This window comes from Glycine max, chromosome 18, assembly GCF_000004515.6.
Source record: "Glycine max cultivar Williams 82 chromosome 18, Glycine_max_v4.0, whole genome shotgun sequence".
NCBI classification, from domain to species: Eukaryota; Viridiplantae; Streptophyta; class Magnoliopsida; order Fabales; family Fabaceae; genus Glycine; species Glycine max.
In genome coordinates, this window is record NC_038254.2 from 7,436,643 (window position 1) to 7,456,220 (window position 19,578).

The 19,578-nt window shown below is 30.1% G+C and overlaps 2 protein-coding genes across 2 annotated transcripts; one reads left to right on the forward strand and one right to left on the reverse strand.

Annotated features, from left to right (window-relative positions):
- Positions 1 to 344: 344 nt before the first annotated feature.
- On the reverse strand, positions 345 to 1,462 carry LOC100784335 (uncharacterized). The gene has a single exon (XM_003551410.5). The coding sequence runs from the start codon at positions 1,387 to 1,389 to the stop codon at positions 610 to 612; it is 780 nt and encodes a 259-aa protein (XP_003551458.1). The 5' UTR covers positions 1,390 to 1,462; the 3' UTR covers positions 345 to 609.
- A 4,385-nt stretch (positions 1,463 to 5,847) lies between these two features.
- LOC100816758 (mitochondrial import inner membrane translocase subunit TIM50) lies at positions 5,848 to 12,943 on the forward strand. The gene is given in 8 exon segments (XM_014770483.1): positions 5,848 to 5,881; positions 8,678 to 8,766; positions 9,335 to 9,371; positions 11,122 to 11,183; positions 11,293 to 11,424; positions 11,630 to 11,872; positions 12,834 to 12,900; positions 12,903 to 12,943. Coding segments are annotated over 8 exon segments (705 nt in total).
- The last annotated feature ends 6,635 nt before the right edge of the window (positions 12,944 to 19,578 follow it).

The following is a 19,578-nucleotide window of genomic DNA, read 5'->3' on the forward strand; positions in this document are numbered from 1 at the left end:
TTGATTCTTATAAAAGTGACCAATATGGCTAAAAAATATTAAGTGATTAAATGCAATTAATTTTAAATTAAGATTACTATATAGAAGTTTTCTAATTATTTTACCTAAAGTTACAAAATTTCAAAGCAAGACCCTGCTTTACAACCTTGATTATGAATAAGTTAGAAAAACTAAGAAATGATTTCTATTATTGAGACTTTCATCCTCTAAAGGAATAGATACGAATAAGGAGTACAAAATTCTAACCTGTTTGAAAAGATTACTATTTTTAAAAAGAATTAGTTGAATCCTCCTTTAACTGAAAGCTTGAACGTGAAGTGGCACGGGAAATAAAAACAAAAAGCTTAACCAAACAAGCATATATGCTTCACTGTATGTATTCTATTAATAAAATCTTACACTGTTTTCTCATTAATAATTACAATTCTATATGTTACTCTAAAGTGCACTCCTCATCTTAGAGGATCTAAATCCAAAAATTTTATGGAATACAACTGTAATACTACAAAAGTAGAGGGGGAGGGGGCTAACAACTAGGCCTACAAATCCTAAAATTAAAATTAAAATTAAAAGGCATAAGAAAAATATCATAATTGTTTCTAATCAAATTCAAACCATGAGTAATTGTCTTTGAGCCTCGATCCTCAAATCTTCCTTCATCTTTCTAATGAAGTCATCAAATTTTTTGTTCAACTCCTCAGTACTTAACACCCAGTTTGGTTCTTCTACAACCTCTTCTTCAACACTTTCTCCAATCAGAAACTCATCAATTTCTGACTCCCTGTCTTCATCTTCAGCACCAAATTGTCCAGTTTCTCCATATAGCTTCTTATTCTCTTCTGTCAAAACTGATTCTGCATTCCCTTTTTCTTCTTTTTCACCTTCCAAAATTATGTCTCCTATACTTTCTTCTCCTTCTTCTTCTTCTTCTTCATCAGAGTACTTGATTTCTATTGCATGTTCTGTTCCTGTTTTCTGTCCATGAGGCTCATGAATTTTCTCCATGGCTTCCTTCTCCACCAAGATTATTGCCTCATTAGCCTCAACATCTGAGTATGGAGATTGTGATCCATCTTCAACATATTTAGAAGATTCACTTTCAGCAACACTACTAGACCCAGATAAAGATCTTGTTATGCCAACAAATACAAGGAGACCATTGCATAGGAGAAACATGCAATTCTTGTCTATGGTGTGAGTAAATAATTGCAAAGAAAATGTAGAGAAGTACAGGTTGAAGTGGTAGAGGAAAGCAAGCAAGGAAGATGGAGAAATGAAGAAAGAAAACACAGATAATGGGACCAATAATTGAATAAGCTTAATTATGTAGTTATGGGATTTTGTGCTTTGAATCAAAGCTTCTATTTTGTGGGATTTAATTTGATCCATACTTGATGTAGAATGGAAGTGGAACTAACTAATGAGAGTTTCTGAAAGGAGGTTGCTATGAGAAGGGGAATGTTGGTGTGTTATGGCCATGAGGGCCTCTCTTATATAATGCATGAGGCTAGGGAATAGGTGCATCACTGTAGTGTTTTTGTATTTCCAAAAATACCCATGGTTGGCAAATTATTATGAAAGCAGGTGGCATAAATTGGATGTTATCCCTACTCCCAAAACTTACCTTCTATTCAGGGCTTTTCTAATAAATGATGATGGCAACTTTAATGGGACACGGCCAATTTTGAAGTAACTATTTGTCACGTAAATCGTCAAAGGGTTATTCATGTTCACTAGTTTTGAGTTTGACATGTCAAAATGGCTTTCATGTGGGGTTTGAGGGCAAAATCGAAGTGGCCATGACTTGGAGGGGGAAAGAGAAAAACGAAGTGAACCACCTTCAATGCTACCCCACATGAGTTTGGGTAAAATATTTCACTTTATCAATTAATAAAAAAAATATTATTATAGACAAATGTTAACTGTGTTCTAAGAACACTAGTTGAAGAAGTAAAAAAGAAATGCTTTGTTATTGGAATGCACAACAATATACTTTTGTGTGATTTTTAAATGTTCTCTCATATGATTTTCAGTGATTTTTTTATAATTTCTTAATCAATATTCTAAGAATATTGATGAGTAAAACCATTATTAGTGATAACTTTTAAAATAATTATTAGTGCCTACACTATTTATTCAAATCAATAACTCAATCTGCAATTGTGGGATTCATTCGTGCGTGGGCACAAAGGTCAAACTATATACATCCACCAGACAAATTATTTTAAGGATCAAAAGTTCTGGTGCTGCAGGTGAAAAAGCTATGAATGGATTTTGCTTAGGAATTAATCCAAGGGACATTGCTAATTTGATTGGTTTTGTTAGAACCAGAGAGCCTTTAGATGTAAGCTACTATAATAATAACAAAATGATTTATATATGGTACTCTTTTCTGTTAGTCTTATCATGATTACATTGAAATTGGGCAGCAACTAAGCTAGTTATTTGTTAACTCTTGTCAGTTTGTCACAGCAGCAACATTCCAAGTAATGCACACTTTACATCGTGGCAACTGGTGTTCCTCATCATGTTATTTTTCCACCATACCTAACCAAAACGTTGTAACTTACTGCATCAAGAAAAGAAGAGTACACGCAGGCTTTAATTTTTTTTCCCTCATCAAGTTATCAATTCCTAGCCATCATCTTGTCGTGTTCCTGTTTATTCTATGTTAAACACTTTTTTTTAATATATATAACTATGTTAAACACTCTCAAGATTATTTTGGAACAGTAAGCCAAATTGATAGTAACCAGTGAAATTGAACACTATCAAATAAATTTGGCTAAATTAGAGGATTACTTAAGGATAAAGCCCATAAATTAATACTCATACTTTAGGAATACATTGTTCCCTGCAAAATGAAACTATTCTATATACTAATACAAAAATAACATTTTGCATCCGTTAAAAGTTTAACCGATGTAACAAATATCTTTTACCAGTTAAACATTTATCTTATAAGAAAGTACTTCGGAATATCCTTATGCTTCACTCTTATACAAAACTTTTTAAAAATATCTTATACCCTTGATGATTGAGTTTTCGGAGGTGTTTGAGGAGGTGTCTAGATTACCACTTGAGAAAGAGGTTGAGTTCTCCGTAAACCTAGTGTCCGGTACTGGACCTATATCCATAGCACCTTATAGGATGTCCCCCTTGTAGAGTTGAGCAAGCTTAAGAAATAGTTAGAGGATCTCTTAGAGAAACAGTTTGTGAGGCCTAGTGTGTCACCCTGATGAGCGCCAATTTTGTTAGTTAAGAAGAAGGATGAGACCATGAGGCTATGTGTAGATTATCGTCAGCTAAACAAGGTGACGATTAAGAATAGGTACCCTTTGCCTAGCATAGATGACCTGATGGACCAATTAGTAGGGCTTGATAGATCTCAAGTTAGGTTACCACTAGATTAGAGTGAAGCCTGAGGATATTTCGAAGATTGCCTGACCAGTTACAACCATTATGAGTACTTGGTTATGCCTTTTGGTGTGACCAACACCCTGGTGTGTTCATGGACTACATGAATAAGATCTTTCATCCCTACCTAGGTAGTTTTGTAGTGGTCTTCATAGATGATATCTTGGTGTACTCCAAGACTAGGGAGGAACATGAGGAGCATCTGAGGGTTGTGTTGCAAACCCTCAAGGACAATAGAATGTATGGTAAGTTTTCCAAGTGTGAGTTTCGGTTAGAGGAGGTAAGATTCCTAGGGCACGTTATATCCAGGGGAGGGATAACAGTAGATCCTTCCAAGGTAGAGGCGGTGATTAGTTGGGAGAGTCCTAAGTTAGTGTTTGAGATTAGGAGTTTCCTTGGTTTAGCATGTTACTACCGTAGGTTCATAGAGGGTTTTTCTAAGTTAGCCTTTACCTTTGACCAAGCTTACTCATAAGGGTCAAGCTTTTGTGTGGGATGCCCAATGTGAGAGTAGTTTTTATATCCTTAAGGAAAGGTTAACCACTGCACCAATTTTAGTGTTACCCGACCCGAGCGAACCCTTTGTGGTGTACCATGATGCTTCCAAGATGGGTCTGGGTGGAGTGTTTATGCAGTGGGGCCAAGTAGTGGGCTATACTTCTCGATAGCTCAAGATTCATGAAAGGAATTATCCCACGCATGATCTCGAATTAGCAGCCATAGTGTTTGCTCTTAAGCTTTGGAGGCATTATCTTTATGGATCTAAATTTGAGGTGTTTAGTGACCATAAGAGCCTTAGATATTTTTCATCAGAGAGCTTAACATGAGGTAGAGGAGATGGTTAGAGTTCCTTAAGGATTACGATTTTGAGCTTAGCTATCACCCAGGTAAAGTCAATGTAGTAGCTGATGCCTTGAGTAGGAAATCCCTTCAAGTGTTTGCTTTGATGGTTAGAGAATTAGACCTCTTAGAGACATGAGTTTAGCATGTGAAATCACCTCTAGTAGCATTAAGTTGGGTATGTTGAGAGTCACCACTGAACTCTTGAGCGAGATCCGTGAGGATCAAAAGTTTGACTCATTCTTGTCAGCCCAATTACAGTCCCTAGCTGCAGGGAGAGAGAGTAGTTTTAGAGTAGGGTCTGATGGAGTCTTGAGATTCCAGGATAGGATGTGTGTTCCTAGTGTACCCAAGATTAGGAGAGCAATCTTGGAGGAAGGCCATAGAAGTAGTCTGAGTATCCACTCGAGAGAGACTACAATGTACCAGGACCTTAGGCAGATGTTTTGGTGGCCGAGTATGAAGAGAGAGGTTAATGAGTTTGTCCTTGCGTGCCTAGTGTGTCAGAAAGCTAAGATAGAACACCAGAAACCTTAAGGGAAGTTGCAACCTTTAGAGATACCTAAGAGGAAGTGGGATAACATCTCTATGGATTTCGTGGTGGGGTTACCTAGGACCCCTAAATGTTTAGATTCCATTTGGGTTATCGTGGACAGGTTGAAAAAATCTATTCACTTCATCCCAATTAACATAAGATATTCCTTAGAGAGGTTGACTAACTTGTACGTCAGTGAGACAGTTAGACTACACAGTGTTTCTTCTGGCATAGTCTCTGATAGAGATCCCAAATTTACCTCTAGATTTTGGGAGAGTCTTCATAAAGCCTTGGGGACCAAACTTAGGTTGAGTTCTGCTTATCACCCACAGACTGACGGTTATACCGAGCACACCATCCAATCCTTAGAGGACCTCTTGAGAGCCTGTGTGTTAGAACAGAGCTGTGATAATTTCTTACTCTTAATAGAGTTTACATACAAAAATATTTTTCACTCCAGTACAAGTATGGTACCTTACGAGGCATTGCATGGTAGGAGATGTAGGACACCTCTATGTTGGTTAGATCCCGGTGAGAGCATTGCCTTAGGACCTGAAGTGGTTTAGCAGACCACTGAAAAGGTCAAGTTGATCCAGGAGAGGATGAGAGCAACCCAAAGTAGGCAGAAAAGCTACCATGATAGGAGAAGAAATGACCTTGAATTTGTTGTAGGTGATCATGTATTCCTGAGAGTCACTCTGTGGACTAGGGTTGGCAGGGCGTTGAAGTCCCGTAAGCTCACACCTAGATTTATTGGTCCCTTTGAAATCCTAAAGTGTGTTGGCCCAGTTGCATATCAAGTGGCCTTGCCACCATCTCTCTTAAATCTCCATAGTGTCTTCCATATCTCTCAGCTCAGAAAATATGTTCATGATCCATCACACATGATTGAGTTGGACAATGTCCAAGTGAAAGAGAACTTGACATATGAAACACTGACCCTGAGGATCGACGATCGTATGGTCAAGCAACTAAGGGGGAAGGAGATTCCCTTGGTCAAAGTGGTATGGGGGAGTTCTTCGAGTGAGGATGCTACCTAGGAACTAGAGGGTCAGATGCGTGACGCATATCTTACCTTGTTCGATACCGGTAAGTTTCGGGGGCGAAACTTCTTTTAAGGGGGATGAAATTGTAACAGTCGTCCCTTAGTTTTTCTTCTAAATAAATAATAAAAAATAATATTAGATCATTAGAACTCTCACTATATAAAGGAACTTTAACCCTGAACAACTTTATAAAAAAATATTTATGTTCTTTTTTCTCTAACTCTCAAGAATCCTAACAAAGCAAACAGAGGAGGAGCTCTAGAAAGCACTAGAAACGCCACCATTGCTAACGAAGAACGCTAAAGCGACTACATCGAGGTAAGGGATGAGTTACTCACGCTTGGGGATTAGAATAAACATGTGTAGGGATCCCTAGAGGATCAATTTTTGGGTTATTTTATGAAATGTAATTATGTTTTTATGTTTTAAATCGGGGATTGATTGTGGTTGACAGATCAATTGGTGTCCTGATGCGAAATTGTTGTGGAATTAACGTGTTCCAGTGTTGAATGAGAATCCTAAAAACAAATTGGGCCTTTTTCTAGTTGATGAATTAAGCAAGGAAGAATTTACCGTAAGGGGAGTGTGCTCCTTCTTTTCCTCTATTGTATGATATTCTTTAGATGCTCATAATATTTTTTCCTTTTTGCCAATAATAATTTCTATCAAATTGTATTTTACTCTTGAAATAATTCAAAAAAAAAATTGTGATTAATTTTTGGGATGATGATGCACTGCACAAGATGAAGTTGTTGTTTCTCACTACTGGATTTTCATGACTTCGTTGGAATGCGTTTAGGATATACGTATATATGAATAAAAAAAACTTTTGATTGTTATCTACGTAAATATACATGTATATTTTATTTTTATATAACAATACATTTATATTTATTGTTTATATATATATATATATATATATATATAGTATTACATGTATTTATATACTGGTGGGTTATATATATTTGCTGCATCTAAATATATTTATAAGTTTTGAAGTGAAATATATTTTATTATTATAATGCATGTTTATTCATTTGTTGAGTATATTTTGTAGTTAATTAATTTGTGAGATGTTAAATTATGGATATGAGATATGGTTGTGAATAAGTGAATAGTTAATATTTGATGTGATATTACTTGTGATGTGAGTTGTAAATTATACAATAACCTGACTGGTGTTTGTCTTGGAAAAAATATTTATATGCAAAGTGTTAAAAGAAAAATGTAGGGTTTCAAGTTAGGAACCTAAAGTTTTAAATTGTAGTGTAATATGTTAAACGTGTTTCAAACATAAGTGTAAGGTCATCAGTATTGTATAATTCATGAATAGTATCTGCGTGCAAAAAAATTTTTTATGGGTTGGACCTGAATCAAGAATGTGAGACCCTAATAGATTATTCGTAGTCTAAGCCTTGAGGGTAAAGACACTCGGTTTGAGTGCTCTTTTAAGCCTATGTTGATCCCATATGATTGAAGCATTCTTACAAAACAGAGTGACCCTGTGGTTACCTTATGATTTTACTTAGTGAGAGTGACCTGACATACCCATTGTTTGATATGTCTTATTATGTACTCCTAAGCGTCCTAGTGTGGTTTTTCACTCGCATGGTACCACGTTACATATATGCTTTAGTTTTAGTATAATTGTTGCATAATGCCTATTAATTGTTTATTATGAAATTGGTGAGAATTATTACGTCTTGACTCAAGTGTGTGATTCATGTGTAATGTGATTGATGATTGAAATATGAATTTTAAATGATAAAGTGGTGAAGTAATGTAGATTAAATTAAGTTGAGTTATGTTATAAATAAATTTATAATGTATTTTTCTTGTGTTTTTGTTTATCCTTATTTTATTTTAAAATGTGATAACTCACTTCCGGTGTGTGTTTGTGTTTGGGCTTATTGTCATTTTGTTTCAAGTGAGCAAACATATAATGAGTTTCATGTTGGAGATGGAGAGACTTAGAGTGTGACAGGGAAATGCTTTGATAAATGTTGCATCGGAGCATAGAGTTTTATTTCATATGTTATAATTCCATGAATGATATAGTTGTTTTATGTTTTGTGCTTTCGTGTGACTTCTTTTCATTCAGAATGGGCGGCTTTGTTTTGAGCCGAAATATTTTTATCATTTATTTAAATAAGTTTTATTATGATTTCACTAAATGGATGTGAACTTTTTACCCTTTTGAATTGTTTTTTTATTTAAATGTGTTTTAAAACTCTTAATTAATTCTGCATTGTTTTTCCTTTTATTATTAATATATATTTGTGTGGGGGAGATGGTGTCACATTTATGAGAGAAACTCAATTCATTAGGAGAAACTCAATTCTTTAATGCTGCTATGGAGTCAAGTTGATTTGCAAATGATTTTTTGGAATTTGTATACAGGAGATTTGCTTGAAAGACATTCTTTAATATACTCTTTCACTCCACAAATCCATGTAGGTTCAACTATAATCATATATGAGATGGGACTCGTTAAATAAATGTAGGATCTGCATGAACGTTATCCTGTAGTAGGGAGTGTTTTAAAAATCATTTTAAATTTGTTTTTAAAATTCGGACCATTTTATGCTTTGGATTGATTTTAAACAAGATTGAAATTGCTCCAGATGATTAACTTAATCTTTTAATATTTGTTGATATGCTTGGTGTTGCTACTTAATCGAACTGATTTGGAAATGAGATTTTTTGGAAATGACTAAAGATTTTTTTTATGATTAAGATTGCTATCAAATCAAGTTGTGTTGAAATTGATTAAAAATGGAGATTTGTTTTAATGTTTACTGGTTCTATTCTGTAAATCATTTGGATCTTATTTTTGCAGCCTACAGTCTGGATGAAATAAATGGCAAAATGAGGTCTTTCTGCGAATTGGCAAAGTACAGTGCAAGTGATGGAGCTACTGTGCTTGATGTGAGTACTAGTACTTTGAATTTTCCATGACATTCAATCTTTGCTAATTCTTTGTTTCTATGTAATTTAAATCCTTCTGATATGGGTGTTTATAAGTTTTGTTTATGAAATGTCTCACAGAATATTGATTTTTCTTCTGTGTCTCTCAATTTGAGCATTTGACATGAATAGGATGTCAAAATTTATATTGTGTTACTCGGGGTCTCATTTTGAGCCAATAGTGTGTTATTTGGGGTCTCATTTAGAGAATATTTGTGTCTTTTTTTCTCTCTTAATTTGTCCTTTTTCTTTGGGATCTCTTTATGGAATCTCATAAGGTTCTATTATTTTGCTACATGAAAATGCTGTTGGTGTTAAAATGCGGTAACAGGCTAAATTTATGTCCATTTAAGATTGGGCAGCATATAGTTGGTCTTGCTCCTAATGATTTCTCATCTTCAGTGCCTGTATTTTTTCTTAGTTTTCTATTGGATTCTACCTCTTGTTGATATGATATGTTACAATTTCTTCTTCAGCTTCTATTTTTGTAGGACCTAACATTGGTAGGATGACACCTTTATATGTTATGAAATTTCAAGGTTTGCTATATTCGACATCAACGTCAGGTTGATCCCTGAGCTATATTATGTACACCACTAGTCTTGTATTGGGTTCTTCTGCTCCTTTAAATAAATTATTAGTCCTCTTGTCTTCCTGTGATCGTTTTCTCTCCTTAGAGTATTATTGTTATATGAAGGTATGGATGAATTGGTCATTTGGATGGCTTATTATTTGTGGTTCGGGTGGAAAATGGCCCTATTTGTGGATAAGTGTGATGTTCTTTTTAATTTTGTTCTTCTACTGTGGTTCTATAAAGACACCACAATGCTGAGGTTCCACCTAGGAAATGTCAATTGTATAACTAGGAACTATCCATTTGTAACAATTATGAATCGTTATTTTTTTTTATCTGTAGGAAAATTAACCAGTTGAAAATTGCAAGTGTGAAATATGTGTGACTGTTATTGCGAGTTTTTGTGTGGGGAGGTAGGGAAGGCAATTTCAGGCTCCATTCAAGAGAATGTCAATGGAGGCTCCAGAAAGACTTGAAAAGAAGAGTGGATCAAACGAAAACTAGTTGAGTAAAAGTGGTAGAGAAAGACCTAAGAAAACATTTGGAAAGAAAAAAAGGACTCCCTCTTGATGGCTTGCTAAATTGTTCAGTTGTTTTTAGAGCTCTTTGGATTTGGTTGATCTATGTAGAAAACTCCATTTAATGTGGTTGTTGCTGTTGAGAACATTTAGCTCTAGTCTTCCCAGAAAAAGCCCTCCCTTCTGTCATCACACATACATGATACACCAAAGCACAATGCTGGGTACAAAATATTCATATAATTCTCTTGAATGTTATAGTTTTTAGGTGCTTTTTTTAAGTACATTTTATCAAGGTTATCAAATTGAGATTCAAATCATGAATTGCCAAGCTAATTTTTGGATAATTTATATCGAATCGTATGATTCAGAGACAATGAAGTGAAAAGTTACTTCAAATATATCATGTAAATGATAGTGTTGAATGTAATAATTTTAAACTAGAAATAGATAAAAATAACTTTTTTTAAGGAAAATATATAAAACAACTTAAGCATAAGTCTTTTAAAACAAATTTATTACTTTTTTTTAAAGAACAAATTTATTAGTTACATAAGTCTTCTAACAAATACTAAAACAATTAACATTAGGCAATAAAAAAAAGTCGCTGAAGTCTTTATTTTAGAACAATGGAAACGAATAATAAATAATAATAATAATACAAATCGTTGAGTCATGTGAATCACATCAAGGATAAGAAATAACACAGATTCATTTATGTATCATAAGTTACAAAATCATAACATTCATCTTATGATATGAATCGATAGGCAAATCATATTAAATCGTAGGATTCAAATAATGGATCGTAAGATTTAATAACTATGCATTTCATTGATCTGTGTGTTGTGTAGCTAATTATCTTTTCATGATACCTTTAACTCTTTGCTTTCAATGAAGGTATTGGTTCTCATATCAACTTGTGGGAGGAGTACTGGATAGGAGATTCTTATTTTAGATTGACCTTCCCTTTATCATCTATTTGCCTTGCCTAACCCTCCTGTCCACATTTTAATTATGTTTGAGATTCAATTGTTTCTTGTATTTCCAAACTTTTTCTTTTGTTGTTGTGTGTGTGTGTGTGTGAAAAGTGATAGGGAATGCTCTAAATTGAAGATTTTTTGGTTATACTTAACTCTGTTTTGTTTTGTGCTAAATTCCTAATTAGCTTTTTTTATTGTTTTATGGTTGATTACATACTGATTTTTGTATCTAATATCACAGTGCCTACAAAAGCGTAGAGCTTTTATCTGGATGTGAGAAGGTTAATTGAAGAACAAATTCAGGTGTTAGGCTATGTGCAAACTTTGTGTTCTATGACTTTTGTTTTGACATCTGTTTTGGTTATTAATCTATTTTCTACCTTTATAGTTTGTTCTTCCTGCTTCATTTTAGAGTTATACTGAACCATACTCAGACAAGCTCCTTCCAGATTTGCTTCCTAAGGAGCAAGATGTTTTTACACTTGATTTAGATCTCAATGAGACATTGGTTCACTATATCTGAACACTAAGGCTTCAACTATAAGTTATGCCATGCCATGTACATTTTTTTAGAGAAAAGGTGAAAGATCTTAATAAACAATGATATTTATAATGTCATATTTTTTCAGTAATAACTTTTTCTGTACACTTTATTTCACTCAAGTTCTTAACTGTTTAGCTTGTGCTTATGTGTTAGAGATTTATGTGGACAATGCTGAGTATTTTTTAGTTTTATTTGATATGTAAAGCGAGATACAAGCTGGTAGACATTTAAGAGACCTGTTGTCGATGCTTTCTTCGAACATCTAGCTCAGTTTTATGAAATTGTTGTGTATACTAATGAACAAGATATGGTAACCTAATCTTGCCTTCTCCATTTACTGAATGGCTACATATTATTCCCCGTTTTAGATAGGTAGTATACCAAGCATTGAATAAGATATATGCTATTAAGGCCTGCTACCAAGTACCAGGATGGGAAACATTTCAGAGTAGGTTTGAGTTGATGTTCCTGTTATCTCCCAAATTATCAGTCTTATAGTCCATGGTGTTGTGTGGCTTCATTAAAATTAGTATTATGAAGTCGTGTCATTGAGCTAAGACCTTGAATTTTTTGTGCATGAACTTGATTTTCTGGGGGAAATGATAAAGTAAATAGTAAACAGTAAATAATAAAAGACAATGGTTTCTAATGCATTAATGAGTCTTAATTTTACTTAAATCTCAAATATAAGATGATTAAGTTACAGTCAGAATAGTCAATCATCCTAATGCCTTGGGCCATACAGTTTTGAAATCATGTCACATTCTCTGTTCACGGCGATCATGGCTGATATTCTCACTAGAAATATTGGGGTTTTTGTGGAAGTAGCAGGCACAATGCATAACTGCATTGTCCCTCAAACCCCCTTTTTGTCCCTCCAAACTGCATTGTTCAGTGCTCTGTCTCTGTTTTCTGTTAATTATGAACATGTCTTTAGTTTTTAGTTTGAGCATTTATGTGTGTAGTACAAATTATTTAATTTGTAAAAAATAACTTCAATATAGTGGCCATCTTGCTTCCTGCAGTCTCACTATAGTTGTTTTAGGGTCTGCCCTTCTGCACTGCTTGCTATTTGGGATTGATAGCTATGCTTATAGTATAGTGTTACTAATTGAATCTTGTTATTTTCTATATACTGCAGGATTGTACACTGTACTTGTTTCACTTTCAAATGTTTTTTTTTTAAAGGTATTTCTGTAGTCGGAAGTCATGAGACTAACCCTATTAAGGTGTAAAAGATCACTGAAGTAAGTTTTGTCTTTTCCAACAATTTTTTTTTCATATGCATGGCTATGTAATCGAACCCTATCAACATACTTAAGGAATCCAGTCATCTGTACTGGACTTTGTTAGTACATTCAAATGTTCTTATAAAAGGATATTCTCCTTTTGTTCACCTTACTTGGTAGGACCTTTCAAGGCTAAATAGAAATCCAGGAAAAGTTCATCATTTAAGTGGCCATGCTTTGGAAGGTTGCCTCAGCCAGAGAACTGCGTCCCTATCAAGCCATGGCATTAATTAATATCTGTTCAACTATGAATTCAAGTTTGCCTTTACTGCCAAGACATTAAATACTCGCAAAAATTGCATTGCCTCCTTCATTTTCTATGTGCAGTTGTTGCCCATAGTAGTCCAGCAGATATAAGGCCACCCATGTGAGATTTCAGCTGAATTTATTAGGGTGTGTTTGATTTGAATTTTTATTTTTTGAAATTATAATTATTTAAGTAAAAACTTAAATATTAAATTTGAAGTTTAAAGTATAACATTTACACACGTCATTATTTTTTATACTATCGACCAATAAAAAATTATAATAGATATATTTTTTGAAATAATTCCTATTAAAATCAATACACACTTATCATTTAAGATAATTTATGATTAGACGATAATATAAAATCTCTTTATATAGATAATACATATATTATTTACTCTTTTTTGTGCAGAGATCCCAAATTAAAATAAAATTAAACAATCTCATCCTTAATGACCAATAAAATATAAAAAATTGTCTTATATTTTCAATTCTAGCATTAATGTTGTGACTATTGCATTTAATGCATTATCTTTAATTTATCTTTCATATTATTATTTTTTTTCATATATCATTTATGTATAAAATTAAAAATTAAAAATCTTTAATTAAAAGTTAATAATTTAAATTATACTAAAATACATAAATATATGTAAACAAATAATAAATTATTAAAATATTAATAATTATTTGTAATTAATTATAAAAATGTATATTTTTTACTCACTTTAGGTAAGTATTTTCATTTATTTTAAATTTATAAAAAAATAATTTTATTTTTTCAATTGATTGAAATATATAAAAATTAAATTTAGGCAAATACACACACACAATAATCGGATGTAAAGTCAAATATAAAATGAGAGAAAGCTAAGTTTTATATATTTCAATAAATTAAAAAATTAAAACTCATTTTTCTAAAGTTAATTAATAAAAAACTATTCACCTAAAGTTTTTTATGATAACTATTTACCTAAAGTGAATAAAGAATATAGATTTTTATAATTAATTAAAAAACACTATCTATTAAGATTTTAATATTTTATAACATAAACTTATATATTTTAGTGTAATTTTAATAATTAAATTTTAATTAAAAATTATAATTTTGTAATTTTATACATAAATGATATTAAAGAGAAATTAAAAATAATACATTAAATGTTATGGTCATAACATTAATAATAGAATTTAAATACAAGATAATTGTCTAAATTTTATTACTCATATTAAAGATGAAGTTATTTAATTCCATTGGGATGAATTAGACAAATCCTTTTTTACATTAACATTTTGAATTAGTACCTCCAATTACTAATTATAACTTGTCTACTATTACTACAAGTTTCAGTTTTCAAACCTATAAAACAAAGTCTTGAATGTTTTTCAATCACTACCATTGTATTCAAATAAGTGTTGGATTTCTTTCTTTACTGATTGTGAAGTTATATCCACGTATGCTATACAGAGTTTTTATGTGTGATATTTGCATTAACTTTGTTAACCATTGCTGAAGTCTGCTTGTAATTTAGGGGTATGGAGCTTATCTGTCCAACAGTTAGGTGCATCGTTTCTTGTTATTCACTTCCTTCTTTGTTACGGGCAATTGTTCATGCCCTAGACAATCCTATGGAAGCAGGTAATCGTTATTAACAATTAATTATGGTTGTAAACTTGTAATATACTTACACTGTACTTAATTACATAAGAACATTTTAATTAATTTATGTTTTTTAAGAAAAATAATTAATTCAATTAATTATATTAAATCTGTTAATTATTTGTACTATCATCTTAAAATTATCTTTTTCTTATTTTTCTATCGATCCACTTAATTGTTTTTTTATTAATTTTTAGAAATAAAATATATAATTAAATAAAAATATGTAGGAAAAAATAAGTAATGTATTTAAAAATTAAAAAAAAATATATCATAGAAAAGTAAAAATAATTTTCTAAAGTGGTGGATCCTTTTGTTTTCTTTTTATAAGGATTATATTATTAAGCGGTGGATTGACTAAAACTATATGCCATATTTTCTGTATCTCAGCACGCGACGCATAATTTTGTTTATAACAAATGTTAATTAATATCTTTAGAGTATTAGTTAAAAAATTAAATGAAGAAACTTTTATTTTATTGAAATGTGTAAAATTATGTTATTCATATTTTTTTTTAAAACTCTCTTATGATATTATAATAATACTTTTTATTTTAATTTCTGAACCAATGCTTTATGTATTGATAAAAAAAAAAAAAAAAAACAATGTCTTATGTGTTTATATCTGTCTAGCATTTATAACAACGGTACCAGCAATTAATGTCTAACGAGTAATTAAACTTCAATGTATGAGATTTGTTTCTTTGTATCTAGAACAACAAATCATTCGAGTCTTCTATCTTTTCACATTAATTTGGTATTTTAATATTTAATAGATCACATAATTTATGTTTTAACTTAATTAAATTTACAGTTTAAAATCTAATTAAATTGATCGATATCCAAATATTTTTAGAAGATCGACGACGAGGGAGACACCCAACTCCCATAAGAACACCAGCAACTTGCATCGATTGTGATTAATGTAAATTTATGATGCTAGTGGGGCGAAGGGCAGAAGATGACACATGCAGAAATGTAGGTACAAAATGTAACACGCATGCAGTATTAGTCTTTGTATCCGATAAAGTATCTATACCTTTGATAAATATTAATAAGTGTTTTTAAGACATTAATTAAAAATATTTTTATTATAATACCTAAAATTTTAGTTTATGATTTTTTTTATGTTCTTATATAATTTTCACAATAATTTTTTTTTTAATTTTTTAATTAATATCATAAGAACACTAATCAGTATATATTCATCGATCTCTTTTTTCTAATTCCAATTGAATATTGGCTATCCTATTTGACTATTTTGGTCACGCCGTACTGCAACTTAAATATTAGTGTCGTTGAACACTCTAGTAGGTTGATATATATGAATATGGCGTGTACACTTTAATTAAAACAAAGTGTTAATGAACATGTTATGTAAAGGATTGATTAAAATATAGGTATGCAGTATGCTTTAGTATATTTCATAAAGTAGGTTGATATATATATGAATATGGTTTGTACACTTTTAGCTTTAATAAAGAAAAAGTTTGAATTTGTGAGGATTGATATGAAATATTCTTTTCTTTACTGTAAAAAAAGGATTAATTATTTCATATAAGGAAATAAAATCCTTGGCAAATGTAAACATAAATATACTATACGAACGTGACGATGCCTTGCTAGGAAATCCATAGATGTGGTAAATAAAGCCAATGGAATTCCTTGTAACTAAAATAATTTTCTTCACATAATCTAATTTATTTTTAAATTACAAATATTTTATTACTCAAGTCATTCTTTATAATAAAATAAATCAAAACAGTTTACATGTGTTCTAATTTATTTTCAAAACTACAAGTTCCTTGATAGTTTGATAGATCCTTATAATTAAACTATTTAATATATAAAATAAATTGGATAATATATCATCATATATATTGTCATGAAATCATGAAAACTATAAACAACATGTAGAAAAATAAAATTTTGTTCCTAAAATAAGATTTTTATAGTCATTGATAAGATATAACTTGAATTAAATTATTTTAATTTGAATTTGAAATCTTATTTTTATAATAATTGTTTGGAATAAAATTAATTTTTGTTGTGAACTTCTTTGACAAGTAGAATAAAAAAAAAGTTAATTTTCAATATGCAGGCTCCTCTGAGTAAAAAACTTTTTTCCTGATTGAAAAAAAAACTCACAATGCATCATCTCTCTTGTTTCTATGTAATAGCTATCTAAATTTTTAGGGCAATATGTCCACTTAACTATTAGCATATTTAAAAACAAAATTCTTTTTGTTTCTGATTAATAAATCAAATATCTCCATGTAAAAATATATAATCAAAAGGATATATCATATGATCGACATAATATCATATATTATTAAATTTTATCTCAATAAGCAAAATCTTGATACAATCCTATAAATTATATACTACAATTTATCTCTATATATTGCAATCATATAATATATCTAATATGTATATAATAATATAAAATTTTTTCATATATTATCAATATAATATAATAATCTATTCATGAAAAGAAATCACCAATAAAAAATTGACACATATTAGTATATGTGATATTTCACATATTATTGCTAACAATGAATTATAGATCAATTTAAATATCTCTTCAAAATTTCTAAACATCTAAATAAATATATCACAATATATAAATGTATATTTTGTGAACAACTTCGGCATGTTTCATACTCAAGAGCATATCCTACAAACAAGAGATATCACATATCTAATAATCCAATATAATGACTATGCATCTTGGCATGTTTCAGATTCAACAAAACACATATTTTTACAACAATTGCAATATGTTTGATGGCACCAAGAAAAAACATTACACTTTTAGAAGAAAAAACAAATTCCACAATATATTTTTAAATACAAAAGACCCATGACTCTCATACCAATTGATAGTTATATAGAATTATACCCAACACTTGCACTGAAAAATTATAATCCATTTTTCATTCAAAATATACAATAATAACAAATAGAGAAAAATAGATTTGTGTACCCAAATGCGTGTTTTTGAAGCAACAAAAAAATTTTCTTCGACAGTGTCAAGTACGTGTATCGACACACATAGACCAAACTCTCTGCTATCAACTATCAACTATCAACTGATAAGTGAAACTTTAAAGAGAAAATTATCTTTATACTTTTGTGGTCTAAAACTAGACTTGAATTTTTCTAATTTGTTTCTGGTAGACTTCGTTTTTAGGTCGATGTTTCTATTTATAATGTTAGAGAGATATGGATTTGACCCTTTTTTTAAAGAGAAAAAGAAAAGATTTTATTTAAAATAATTTCATATCTCTTTATCTTTATAAAAAAAATAAAAATTATTTCATATCTTTTATTTTAAGAAACTTTCTAGTATAAGACAAAGATAATTCATGATTAATAACATGACTAATTATGATAACTACTCACATCCTGATATATAGTAATAAAATATTATTCTTACTTTTATGGACAACTTCCATATCTATAAAATAATACTCTTTTTTATATTAATTATATTATTGGTGCTAACAAAGAATATAATAATATTCTACTAAAATATTTATTTGATTAAATTAAATTCTCTAATTTAATTATCAAATAAATTATTTTCTTTTACAAAAATTGAAACACTAGTTTGTGTGTAACCTCATAGATTCAATACTAAATCGATAATTTGCTAATCAAGGTAGAGCAACACTTTTTAACGTCTGGATAACATAAAGTAACATTTTTTTACCTTCAGGAACCAATAGAAGAATAATGTAATATTTTCTTCCATTATTTATAACTTAAGATTAACTCTAGAGTGTACTATTATTTTCAAAATCTAATAAGCTAACACATTTAATCAATAAATGACTTAAGAGTCTATTTTCTTCTTTCATTCAATATTACCTTGACCAAGATCTTAATTATCATAGAGCTCGAACTCATTACCAAGAGTTCATGAATTCTTTCTTGATTAATCATTAATTCTACAAGTATTTAATCATATCCAATATTCATTCAACTAGTGTCCTAAGACATTATGTGTTCAAAATTTAAATATAATAAATAACTTATTGATTAATATGATAATCTCATGTCAAATGAAACTACTATATTTCTTTTTAAGAACTTTCTATTGACATATTAAGATAATATTAACGGTTAGAAATTTTTAATTGAGTCAGCTTAATAATAACATCCACATATACATCATTTATATATGCAATTTAATAAAATGAGATCTATTAATTTTTATCTAATAAAGATCATTATATATATATATATATATATATATATATATATATATATATATATATATATATATATATATATATATATATATATATATATATATATATATATATATATATATATTCAATATCTTATTCACAATAATCCTACAATAAAGAACAATTTAAATTAAAATTATAAAAGACTTATTTTTTATTTTCATAATCTCTAATATGATAACAAATCTTTTATTTTAATCAAGGATCTTATTAGGTTAACTATTTTATCAAACAGTATAAAAATAATAAAGAAATAATAATATTTTATTATTAAACTGATTAATGATGTATTAGATCTTAGACATACACAATTATTAAATTTTAGACAAACACAATTATTTCCAACATAAACTACACAAAATTAAGGACTGTTCACAAGTTTAAATAATCTATCAATTCAATCCAATCCGACTTGACCTAAATACATTAATTTGGATTTTGATATTGTTCGGATCAAATGCAACTTGTTCAAATTTGATGACCTCCGATTTAAGTGATATTTTTTATTTTCAAACCCTTGAATCTGGTGATGCAATCTGTTGACATGATTTTTTTTAATTATTATATATTTTTACATTTTACATTTTTAATTTTGAAATATTTCTAGAAACATATTTAATTTTGTAGACCCAATAGATACAACTTGACCCATCGTTGATCATGTTCGTTCGGTTTGAATTTTACAAGAAAAATGCAC